Source organism: Patiria miniata, unplaced genomic scaffold (genome assembly GCF_015706575.1).
Source record: "Patiria miniata isolate m_02_andy unplaced genomic scaffold, ASM1570657v1 HiC_scaffold_5, whole genome shotgun sequence".
Taxonomy (NCBI): Eukaryota; Metazoa; Echinodermata; class Asteroidea; order Valvatida; family Asterinidae; genus Patiria; species Patiria miniata.
The window spans coordinates 39,556,612-39,569,279 of NW_024037072.1; the positions used below are offsets into that span (position 1 = coordinate 39,556,612).

Consider the following 12,668-nt stretch of genomic DNA (forward strand, 5'->3'; position numbering starts at 1 on the left):
TTTCTTATCGAGGTCCGCGTCCTCGATTTGGTTCCTGTAATCGATTCACCGATGATGTTGCCTGTCCTCGATTTACCCCATAAACAAACGCACATCGACACTATTTGATTTTACGGAGGCCAAGTGTCCGGAGAATAAAATCGTGTCTCTACATATTTTCACCGTGGATGTGCGAGTGCCTTTTGCAAGAAATTTTTAACCCCGACCACTAACAATGACCTTGCTACGCCACTGCATCGATCATCGGGCCATGCCCGCCTTTTACCAAAATGATTTACATAACAGTTGCATACTATTGCGGTCAAGGTTCAGTTCATTCAAAGGGGGATTATGTCAACACAATATTACTGTGTGCAGCGCTGCAGCCAATAGTCGAATGCATACTAGACAAAATGGCCGTCCTGTCACTGACAACCTGTTTGATGTTGGTCGTTATTACGCTGGTGGCTTGCATTGGTTTGCTGCTTGCTGCGTTTGTTCTATTCGTCCATTATCAACACCTCAAATATGCCCACATTCCATCGCCACCCAGACGAGGGTAAGTGCAAACCAATACCATTTTACTTCAACTTCAACGGGTGGCAGGGCTTAAGCCGCGAGCGAATTTTATGGGGGTATAACATTTTGGCAAATTTCGAAAATTCTCCCTTCCTTGGGAATTGTGTATGTGATGAAGGGCAGGGATTCCAAACCACTGAGTTCATGTTTGTTGCAATTAGTTCAAGGTCTGTTAAAAGAGGGAGGCTGATGCAATGTACCGCAGTCAACTACATGCACTTATAAATAACATTGAATCATAAGCGTCGATCCACATATATATTCTCTGAGTTACAAATGTAGAAGAAACCTCCGTTTAAAAATTTTAAATTTTAGAACACGCGAAACTGGCTAATTTTGTTTTCTTTGTATTGCAGATTCTTTAACGGTCATATGGACTTAATATCTTCCTATAAAAAGAGGAATATGGCAATCGCAGAAGCATTTGCTGACATGTAAGTACGCTTATGCACTCTTTCTGAAAAAAGTAGCTTGTTTGTTCAAAAGATGTTCAAGCTAATTCGTACAGCTTGCAAAAAAAACCTGACCAATTCAGCCATAGAATTCCCAGAGCCGACTAATTCTGCATAGAATTCCTGCGAAGTTATTTCCTCGGGTTAAAGTACTACTCTCAATAGACCTTTAAGTTACGCCATCTTGAATATAATAGCTCCGCAAATAATCCAAACAAACATGGCGGCCTATTGTGTATATACGGTGAACGAGTGACTTTATATTACTCACAAAGTAACACTTATAGCTCGAAATTACCCGAAACATCGATCTTCTTTCTAGGTCATGTCATGTATAAATAGCAAGTCTTGATTGTTTCTCACACATAAAGCCGCCATGTTTGCACGGATTCATTTTGTCTCGCTACGGTTTTTCAAGGTGGCGTAGCCTGATGCAGGGTACACCCAAGCGAATACGTTCCCAAAGACATCGGTTGGATTGAGCTTGTCTTACATACGCAGTGTGGACTTCCGAACAAAAGACGTCCACATAATGTAGGTAGCACCGACGTTGTGTGGACTTGCCCCACGTCCACACAGTGTTTCCCCATTTCTGGAAAACAGGTTTAGAGGCATTTTTGGGTTAGGTTTATCTGTAGCAGAATGAAGAGAAACACTAAAGGGAATCATAGAAAAAAAATTGGGTTGAAAGCGTTTTCACAGTTTGAGAAAAATGAGTTTTTTCACTGGTTTTTCTTAACTACACGAAAGCAATGGAAAGTCCACACTAGTCATGTGAAACAAGTATGGGTGTGTCAACCAGTTTAAGTGGCTCAACAATCACGGAGGATACAAGATCTGTAGCTGAAATCAAAATAAGGAGTGCAACTGCCACCTCAGCCTTAGCCAAATTGAAACCGATCTGGCGTGATAAGAACATTGGCATCAAGAATGCAGCTACTGCGGGCCCTGATAACATCTATCTTCTTGTATGATTGTGAGACCTGGACAGTACTGAACAGCAGAGATGGAGAAGAGAATCAACGCCTTTGAGATGAATTGTACACGGAAATTGCTCCAGCTTCATTACTCAACCACACCACTAACGTGAGCGTGAGCTAATGGACAGCTACATTGGTAAACAAGACAGATTATTCACAATTGTCTAAAAGAGAAAACTGCACTGGTTTGGACAAATGGTAAGATGGAAGGGAGTCTCGCAAACACGATCCTGGAGGGTGGGACAGATGGTAGCCGCAAAAGGGGAAGACAGCTGAAATTGTGGGTAGACAACATCAAGGAGTGGACTGGTCTTAATTGGGCACAACTTCTCAGAGCAGCAGAAGACTGAAACAAATGGAGTAACTGTGTGACAAATGCCATCATAACGTCGCCCTTACTGCCGGCCGTAACGCTATGGGACAGAAGGAAGGAAGGAAGACATCTGTGTTAAATCCCCGGCCCATACTTCAAAATTCTTTTTAAAATACTCAAAAAACTCTCACAGGCATTCAGGGTGCACAGAAAAATGATGATCAACATGCCATCATTCATTTTCTGTTAAATTTTTGGTGGGTTGACCGATGACATTTCGGGAAATTCTTACCCAAAGAAAACGACCCCTAAATGAGTGATGTTTTCCAAGTGGAAACGCAGCAATCTAAAAAAAAAAAAACTCTCCTTAAGGTCAAAAAAAAAATTAAATCGGTCTCTGGTCAGCGCGCGCGTCGATTTTAATCATGCGCGTCGATCTTTTTTTTTTCCAAAATGTTCCGCGGTAGCTCCAACAGCGCCCTCTATTTCCGCAGCTCCTCAATTTTTTTTTACCAAAGAGCACCAAGGAATGGGAAATTGCACCAAGGCAAATGATCGAAAGTACCAAGGCAAATTATGGAGAACACCAATGTACATGAGGACACCAAAAAAGCAAAATAGTACCCACCTTGTCTGTACACTCCAAGCTTGAAGAAAACAAAAAAAAGCAAAAAACAAAAAACAAAAAGCCGCGTGGCCGCGTCAATTCCGGAACTTTGGTCTGACCAGAGACCGAATTTTTTAGGGGGCCTAACATGGCTAAATAGTGCCACTTTCTGGTTCCCTTGCATTCAAAATACTCGAAATTGGAATACACAAGTCAGGCCAGAGGTTCGTTGCCATATCTATTCAATGTTCCACTTCCATATGGCTCTCAGACTCCCTAATATAGAATAATTCTAGTGTTTAACGTTTACTCATGGGCAAGGCGGACGGGTTTTGCCTATTTACTGGGTTGCATCCATCAAGGTCGATCATGGTGGTGACACTATTCCATCCCCGGCCCTTCTTAGCAGGGCACCCTCCTTCGGCTCGCCTTCACTCTACCTCCATGATGGCATAGACAAAATCTGCATAGGTAATCTGCTGAAAAGCATAATCAGATTTGTTGTATGAGCTCAGTTTTTAAACTATTACTTCAGGGACTAAAGGACCCCGTGTCTGGGTTCCAGACTTGAAATTAAAGGTTTCCTCTGCATGGGACACAACATTCTGTGGGATACTAGTATATCCTAGTGGGGACACTAGAGGCTAGGGGAAACTGTCCGGGGCACAATATCCAGGCAAAACCAGGAATATCATCCGGGGGACGGAATATCCTGAGAGGCCATGAGCATCTCCTTCCGCACCGGCTTTAAAAACGAGTATTTTACATTTGATTGATTTCTGTGCATAATAATTTGATCAATTATTGTGTTCACTGAAGTAGAATCCATCTTTTCTTCTCGCTTGAACTTCCTGCTCGACTTGCGCCGACAGCTGTGGCATGCGCGTCACGGTTGTCAACTGGACTTGGTCGTAAAGCAAATGCAGCTGCCATGTTGCTGCAAGGGGCGCTATATAGTTTAACATTATGCATACTTTAATAATAATACCGGAGTCCTATGGCGCACGTATATCTACCAACAATTAAGTACTGAAGGCGTTGGAAATTATGTATATTATTTGAGACAGGTAAATGAAGTTTATGAGAAATAATTATGTGACCCATTATGTAGCACCCTACAAGGGTATAAAAAGTGTTGTGGAGCATATTGCAGCCACTGCCAGAAAACACAGGGGCAAACACTTCTTTTAGCGATGAAGGTTACTTGGTACTTTAGCATGCATTACACAACACATGGCTTTACTTCCATCCGAAGTGCCTTGCTCAAGAGAGCAAACACCATGTGCCCACAGTCAGGATTCGAACCCATATACCACGGTACACGAGTCGAAAACCGTAACCATTGGACCACAGCACCCCACACTTTGATCTTATATTTAACAAACGAGTTGGCAGGCTAGACTAAACAAAACTTGACTAAAATTCACATCCATCTCAAGGTAGAAAGTAAAGATACCACCTCAGTTTAATACAAAAACATAAATTATTGAACAAATAAAGAAACAAATATACCAATTTTCGTGGAGTACAGAAAAAGCAGCCGCTCTTCAAGAAAATCAGTTTTACCGCTTGAATCCCACTTTGTATTTTCTTTCCAAAAGAAACCAAAAACTAACAAATGGAAAAGACTTGCAATGTATATATTTCTGTTTTGATTTAGCATGCGAGAGTGTGGTCCAGTGTTTCACATCTTTTTCTACTTCAGCCCGATGGTGGTGGTTCTTGAGTCCGATTTCGTAAAGGTGAGTTCTTAATTGACAGTAAGAACATCCAATACCTGAATGAACACAATTTTATTTTTGTGAAAGCTCTGCGTAGAATATGAGTAGGTAATAACAAAAACAAATTGGACGGTTAAGTACTAATGAGTGCGTTCGATTACGTCTTTCAGCTTACTCACGCCTGGCTCCCCGCGTGATGACAGAAATGCGCAATGGAGCTAAATAAACGAACGGTTTCGGGTAAAGTTTCGTGCAAGAACTGGAAAGTTGAACTTTGACATGACACACGCTGCATCCAAATCAACTGTCTAGAGCTAGGTCTAGGTCCACGCCCATTGAAAATACGCGGGGCGCGCTGACAATAGACGTAGCCGTAGCTCTGGAAGCGGGTTTCGGACACGGCCTGAGGCGCCCGCCGGACGTCACGTTTTAGCAGCCATGTTTATTGCATGTCCCTAGTGACTTACCCAAGTATTAACCGGCTCGGCGAGTCGGTTACTTGGGCCAGGCTCGAGTAAGCGCGAGAAGTCACGTGAGAGGTAAATTGAACGCTGTCGCGCTTGCGCGAGTAAGCGCGGGGGAAGTAATCAAACGCACTCTAATAGTTGAGGGTCAAAGCATCGTTAAATAAACTAAAATTGTATTCGCAAAGTATAATACAGTTTTATATAAGTTAATTTGTTTCCACCTTCTAGGACATTCTGTGCACGTCCACACATCAGAAGCCGTCCTCTATTTATAGGATTTTCGTCCGGGTTTTTGGGACGAGATTCCTTGGCTCGGGGATTGCAGCAGATACCAACCCTGTCACCCACGATGCCAAAAGAGCACTCCTCAACCCTGCATTCCACAGAAAGTAAATCTGATGTAAATTATTTGTATTATTTGCGACGTGATTATGGAAATTTTCTGATGACAGACAAGGTGTTGCTGGTGATAACCGTTTTAAAGTGAATTTTCAAATCGTTTTAGCGAATTTCAAACATCATATTATTCCTAAAAGCTTTAGATTGAAACATTGCAAAATGCAATTTGTATTATTTAGGAGCATCCCTTTACTTTATGTATAGCACATTGTATAACACATAATAAAATATTGTATTCGACAATTTCTATAAATATTCCCTTTTTTTCAGCGGAGAAAAGATGAACTTTCTCTTTACGCATTGGTTTCGTGACTTCCAAGGTTTAATGTGTTTATCCAGATACCTTCAGGGTATGATGCGGCAGTTCAATGCAGGAGCCGATGTCTTGATTGACAAGCTGAGCCACAAGGCTGATGGTAAGACGAAGGTCGCCATGTTGGATGAGTTCAACAGAACCACTCTGGATGTCATTGCTAAGGTAAAACTGTTTCACAGATCCTCGCTGTGGTGGTCTTACTCGTGTATGTCTCAAGACGGTGCCTTGGCAAACCGACATTATACTTACAATTTTGACCTTGCGCAAGATGGCGATTGATTTTTCAAGACGCTTCCAAATCCGGTTCGTAAGTGCGACGTCATTTCAACTTAAAACACGCCGGCTACACACGGGGTAGCACTCGAAACCACTAGGAGGGGAAGAAGTACAAAATGGCATTTTGCAGCAAATGGGCGCTAGTGCGTGCACGTGTATATGTAGTCACTTACAAACCAGATAGGCCCATTAATCAACACAAATTGTGGGTAATCAGATTCCTCCAAGGTACAGTCAGACAACCTTCAGGTTACCGTCTCTACCTTGGGCTACATACAAGGCATGCCTTAGCTGCTGCCACCGAGTAGGACATGAAGCAACTCATGGCCTACCCAGTCCTCACTCTTACAAACAATATCCCCATTAATTAAGGGCATTAATGGAAATTCTCTTCCAAAAAATCCTCGACATTTCGTTCATAATTATAGGTACACAACGCTCGCCATATTTTGGTAGCCGAAAAAAGGCACCTAATGCTAACACCTTTTCCTACCAATGAACAAGCCATGAATATTCAGTGCGTGGGAAAGCGTCACACTACGCAGATAGTCTGATTGGCTAACAACAGGGTGTCAAATTTAGTTGTGGGGACTTGATTTGCCAAGGTAGTCTGATACTTAGTAAGACGAACCTCGCTAGCGAGCATGGTTTGTATGGGAAATACGAGTTTTCGTTGTTTCAAGTACTGTAGACTCATCAACACGTTGTCTTTGTCGCCAGGTTGCTTTCGGGATGGATCTCAAGGCCACACGTGATGATAAGTCGATATTCAACCAAGCGATTACGATGAGCTTCAGGGGATTGGCCGTCGCTATGACTTCCCCTATGACCGAGGTATAGGCCGAAGATTTGCAAACCCGACCCGAAACCAAAACCAACCCGACCGTAAAATGTCACTGTCACACATACTAGCTATTCGAGCTCAATCTCGAAAGGGTGTGAATACTAATTGCTTTTCAAGGCAATGATACATTTCCACCATGCACCCATGCACTCAGTGCACAAGGCGGATCCAGAACAAAATTTGTTTTGGGGTTTTTTTTCGGGGGGGGGGGGTCCAAAAAAAAATACGGTGTGTGGTTCGGGGCCCGCTTAATAAAGGATTCTAGATGCTCTGTGGTGCGAACTGAGGGAATTTCTGACCATTTTTACCAATGTTTTTTTTTTGGAAAAGATGGTGGTGTACTCATTGCCTGCTTTTATTGCGAAGTCACACACACACACAAACACACCCACACACAAATTGATTGTTTTTTTTTGGGGGGGGGGCATGGCCCCCTTTGCCCCCCCCCCCGGATCCGCCCTTGTCAGTGCAGGAGTGCGAGAAGCTAATGTCTTCTGCTTGAATCCTGACCGAAGCAGTCGGGAGATTTAGCGCTTTTAATTAGTTATTAATGCATGTATTTTATCATTTTTATTTTGCTAATTTATACTTTCTGTAGTTGTTTCGCAACTGCCTAAATTTGACTTCATCGGTTCCTTGACACCTTTGCCAATCGGTTGCAGATCAATCCATTTCCAGCTGCCAGGAAAATTAAGAACGAAGTCCGGGAAAGCATCAGGTTCCTTCGGGAGACAGGACGTCGATGCATCGAGGAGAGACTACGAGCCATTGAGAAACAGGAGGAGGTGCCCAACGACATACTGACGCACATCCTGAAAGAAATTGACCAGTTGAAGGGGGACGGGCAATTCGATATGGAAGGTTTGGTGGATGAGTTTCTAACGTTCTTCATCGCAGGTATGCATTCTATGCAGTCCATTTTGCTTATGTTGGTGTTTATCAAACCAATTATTCTTGAAGTCAAATTCTGATTTAAAAGGTTTTCTCTTATACATACATGTATTGTAATCTCGTTTTTTGGACAAACGTCTCTCCAACGCCCTTTCATATTTCACATTTCACATGAAAGCTTTGGCAGCCATTGTTGTGGATCTCGGTGTAATGCAATGCTGATTAAATTCAAGTACTATTGAATTTGATTTAAATATCAGGTCAAGAGACAACTGCCAATCTCCTTAGCTTCACTTTGTTGGAACTTGGTCATCACCCTGAGATCATGCACAGGTATATAACATTTGATTTACGACACACATGGCATTAATGTGGGAGTTTGGTAGAAACATAACACAGGCCTTTCACACCGTTGTCTGTTGAACAACACGGTTCAATAGTGCGGAGGTTCATTAATCCGAAAGCACACTATAGTCCGAATTGACAATAATGTCCAATGCTGTCAATTCGGACAGTTGAACCTTATTGTCAATTCGGAATATCGAACTTCATCGTCTATTTGGACTATCGAACCTTCGGATTATATTCAACCTTATTCTATTTTCGGACGAATGGGCCCTTCGGACTATCAAACTTTCGGACAATCGAGCGGTCACCAAAGTAGGACTTGACCTTTCTTCCAGTTTCCGAAAATGACCGATGTTTGCGGAACGTGTAAAATGACTTTTTGAATTCCACGGCATTTTGTTGTCGTGTTACAAACAAGTACATGTTTTATCGCAGGTCGACCTGTAAAACTAACGGGTAACCTGTTTGTGTTGCAGGCTGAAGACTGAAGTGGAGGCCGTTTTGGGGGACAAGGAATATCTGGAGTACACTGACATCAGTCAACTCACGTATATGATGCAGGTGAGATACAGTGTGGTTTGTTGTTCATGGAACGCCAAAGGCGTCTTCAATAGTTCACTCGCTTCGTCAGATCCATCACTTAGTTCGGCAAACTGATTCTATTCGGAGCAGATAATGTTACTTTTGGCGTTTTGACAAAATAATATCGTATAATAAATCTTACTTTGTTTAATATAGGACTGTACAAGCTTGACTTTTGCCACCAAAATCAAGTTACTTTGTTATGTTTACAGTACGTAAGCCACACGCTTATAGTTTCTTTTTAGTGTCTGTAGATGAAGAGTGCCTGGTCCTTCGGAAGTAATTTTCTAGTCGATGTGTAGACGATTTGTTTTTCAACTTAGCTTGAGGGTGCGTCAATCTATCATGGGCAAACACCACAGATTTGCAATAAACTTCACATTAAGTTCCAAGAATACCTTGTCATGGAAAAATAATACCGATTCACATTTACTAAAGTTCACTTCCAATTTTACAAAGGTGTTCAAAGAGGTCCTTCGGCTGTGGCCACCAGTAACCGGGACTATGAGGGAGATGGCTGGTGACGTCAATGTCAAAGGTTACAAGATACCTAAAGGAAGCATGGTTATGGTAAGTACATGAAACTGTCTTTGTTCAAACTGTTGTAGATTTCCTAGAAAGTCTTCACTGAACAGTATTGTTTATGATTGCTTCTTTGTATTTATGTATACTTCAAAACCACATCATTAATAATTAAACGTGGGTTTTCTTCCACATTTAAGTCTCAATTGCTTGTATGCGTGGACGAAATCTGTCTTGCTAACTCATGGCACATTACACATGAAGTCGTGTGTTATGTTTGATCGCAGTTATCATCTCAAAGTTGTTTCCTTTTCTTTTTTTCTTTTTTGTGCCGGAACCTTTAAAGACAAGCAAAAAGTTTTTGCTGCTCGACAGAAGAGCCTGAACAACAATTGAGCAGTATTTTGATTTATTTAAACCTTCATACTAAAAAGAATACTCTATTGATAAGCTCGGTTTTTTGTATCAACACTGTTTGCATCAGGTCAACACCTACGTTATGGCAAGAATGGAGGAGTATTTTCACGACCCATTGCAGTTTGATCCCGATCGCTTCAAGGCCAGTGATGACAAGTAAGTACCTTGTATGCGTCATAAATAACAAGGCCGTTAATATTTTATCGTGGTAAGGGTCCTAAATAATATAAGAGGCCTATGCCGAACTGGATACTAGGCCCTTTCAAGTTAATTCATTATGCAAGTGTCAGAAACGAATTTAATTTAGTAATTTTATTTATTACAGATTTGCTGGTCAGGGACCATCAAGGAAAAGATGGGAAAATCCCATCAAATATCCATCCCTATAAAAATCCAGCTTTATTTCGAAGTCTAATTATTCTAAGATGTAAACTGTGCCGAATTGCTCCGATGGGCAATGACGTCTCTGAATTGTGCATACTGCAAGTCGGTCCCCACTCCCCAATGATGAATAACAATAATTATTATTTTGTTTCGCAGACCACAATATGCATATTTTCCCTTTTCACTGGGACGCCATAACTGCATTGGCCAGCAGTTTGCATTGGTGAGTATTCGGATGATGAATTACGAGTCTCAACGGAGAATTTCAACAGTGCAGCATTAGATAACTCTAATATCAGTTAACAGATTTGGTTTTTGTCTCTCCATGATTTCTTTGAAGGGTTGTTGAGGCTATTCACACCCATCTGTTGGTTTCTCTTTAAAAGAAAACGAAATCAATTCTCCTGAAACATATTTTTTTAAACTGCCAATGTTAGGGGGCGGGTCGCAATTGTATGTACCATACGGCATTAATGAATAAAAAGTGGTATTACCACTTTGTAAGTGATGTTTCGATCTAATATGTCTTTCATTTCGGGCGTATCATCGAATAAATAAGAAGAGAAAACAGTACATATCATCCTGCGACACAAACCCTTTGTGGGAATGAGAATAAACATATGGCACAAACTCTAGCATCACAGATATTATCGTATGTCGTATTTTTTATAATAAAGACATTTTTGTCTGTTAATATTTGTCTGATTTTTCCTACAGATCGAGGCTCGAGTTTTATTGGCCAGATTGCTTCACAAGTTCAACTTTGACCTGGTGCCCGGACAAGCTCACGAGATACTAGACGAGGTCACTCTGAAACCGATGGGCAGATGCAGGAACTACTTACGACTTGCGGAATAGAACTTTCGGAGCTCAAAAACAGTCGCATATCTCACAGTTATAACAATGACTCAACATAAGAATACGTAACGTTTTATAGTGATATATTAGGTTTGAGGAAGAATTTGTACTGAGACCGGAGCTTGAATTTGAATCAGTAGTCTGTAGTTTAATAAATATTGTTAGACCAAACATCACAGTGCGGCAAGCACCACTAGCACGTACTTTAGAAGTATATTTCATAAGTTCCATTAAGTACTCTTAAGGTTTGGTAATTTTTAAGCTGTGATTTTATACTATTTCACGTTGATAACCGGTAAAGGATTTTTCTGTATAATCGCATTTTGTTTTTAGTTCAAGAAGGGTAGTAAATAAAGAAGCATAGGTTATATTCCTTTATGGTTGTTTTTAATGGTTGAATAACTGTCCAAACTATATTAGACGTGGTGATATTTAAAACCAGTTTCGGTCTCTATTAGCTAAACAATCCGTATGTTGTCAAGACATGACTTGCACTGGACGATCCCTCCGTAGTACCGTTTGTGGTGGTTAGGTGGGTAAAGTTACAGTCTAGCCTAGTATCTACAAGATTGCACCTTTTTTGTCGCCACAACAGTGAATTTATCCACTGTTATCAAAACTTTAAGGTGCATATTTTAAGTCCTAAATGTACAGAACTTTATGTCCGATTGGGTTGAATCTTAGTATGTTGGTAGACCGGGATGTGTTATAGGTTAAATTACGTCATGATGACGTCGTCGTAGGACATCTGACCCCATCTGAAACGTACATGATATTTTCAAGTCCTATATGCAGAGAAATGCGAGTGCGATTGGGTTCAAACTTGGTATGTATAGTAGACCGGAATGTGGATTAGGTAAAAGGTGACGTCAGGATATACTATCACCGTGTGTGTTTTTTAATGATTTTTAAATTTTAGAACTTTACAGTCATGTCTCACAAACAGAACATGCTAAATTCAATATTATTTTGGTAATAGGTCTGCTATTTGCACAAAAAGAATAAGTCCCATCCTCCTTGAAACTTGGTGTGTTAATAGATACTGCTACTAGTATGTAAAATTGGAAGTGACGTCATGATGATGTCATCAATTAATTCTTATATGTATTTTCAATTGGTATAATTTGTTCAGCTCTCATAATTAGGCATAAAATAATATTGGATTGACTTTAAACTATGCAAAGACAAATACTCCACACCAAAGTTGGTTCTAGACAAGTGACGTCATGATGACCTAAACATGGGTCATGTGATGTCATCTTAAAAGTGCATGTTTTTTAGATTTTATATAGTGTACTGATAGTCAGATTGGATTAATTTGTAATACGTACCTAGATACGGGTGTGTTATAATAAATATACGGGTGTGTTATTATAAATGTTAATGACATAATGACTTAACGATGTGAATTGATGATTTGTTTATTTTTAAACCTAAGACATATCTCAAAACCAGATCATCCTAAATTCAAAGTAAGGTTGTTAATACGTTAGGTGATAAATATTTGCACGAAGAATGACAAATGTGTATCGTCGTGATGACTTCATCAAAACAAAATTCACTATTTGAAAACACGTGTAAGGGATGGGTTGAATCGTCATAAAACTCGGTGGGTAGAAAATGGTTCTAGTATAAGATTTTATTTAGAGAGCATTGTCCTACTTGTATATAGAGAACTGCACAACTTAACAACTAAATAAGTTTATATAAGTCATGGAACTTTGTTCATACAT

General features: G+C 40.6%; 1 protein-coding gene across 2 annotated transcripts; it reads left to right on the plus strand.

The window, feature by feature from the left end:
• Positions 1 to 362: 362 nt before the first annotated feature.
• Positions 363 to 12,591, plus strand: LOC119741226 (cholesterol 24-hydroxylase-like). 2 transcript variants are annotated; one of them, XM_038216964.1, is made up of 13 exons: positions 363 to 538; positions 915 to 992; positions 4,571 to 4,652; positions 5,327 to 5,487; positions 5,768 to 5,975; positions 6,810 to 6,923; positions 7,596 to 7,830; positions 8,085 to 8,157; positions 8,649 to 8,733; positions 9,214 to 9,324; positions 9,761 to 9,849; positions 10,234 to 10,300; positions 10,795 to 12,591. In XM_038216964.1, the coding sequence occupies exons 1-13, from the start codon at positions 393 to 395 to the stop codon at positions 10,933 to 10,935; spliced, it is 1,590 nt and encodes a 529-aa protein (XP_038072892.1). In that variant the 5' UTR covers positions 363 to 392; the 3' UTR covers positions 10,936 to 12,591. The 2 variants fall into 2 exon arrangements, with proteins under 2 accessions (XP_038072892.1, XP_038072893.1); XM_038216965.1 differs by having other exon boundaries at positions 5,837 to 5,975; positions 10,795 to 12,589.
• Positions 12,592 to 12,668: the final 77 nt, after the last annotated feature.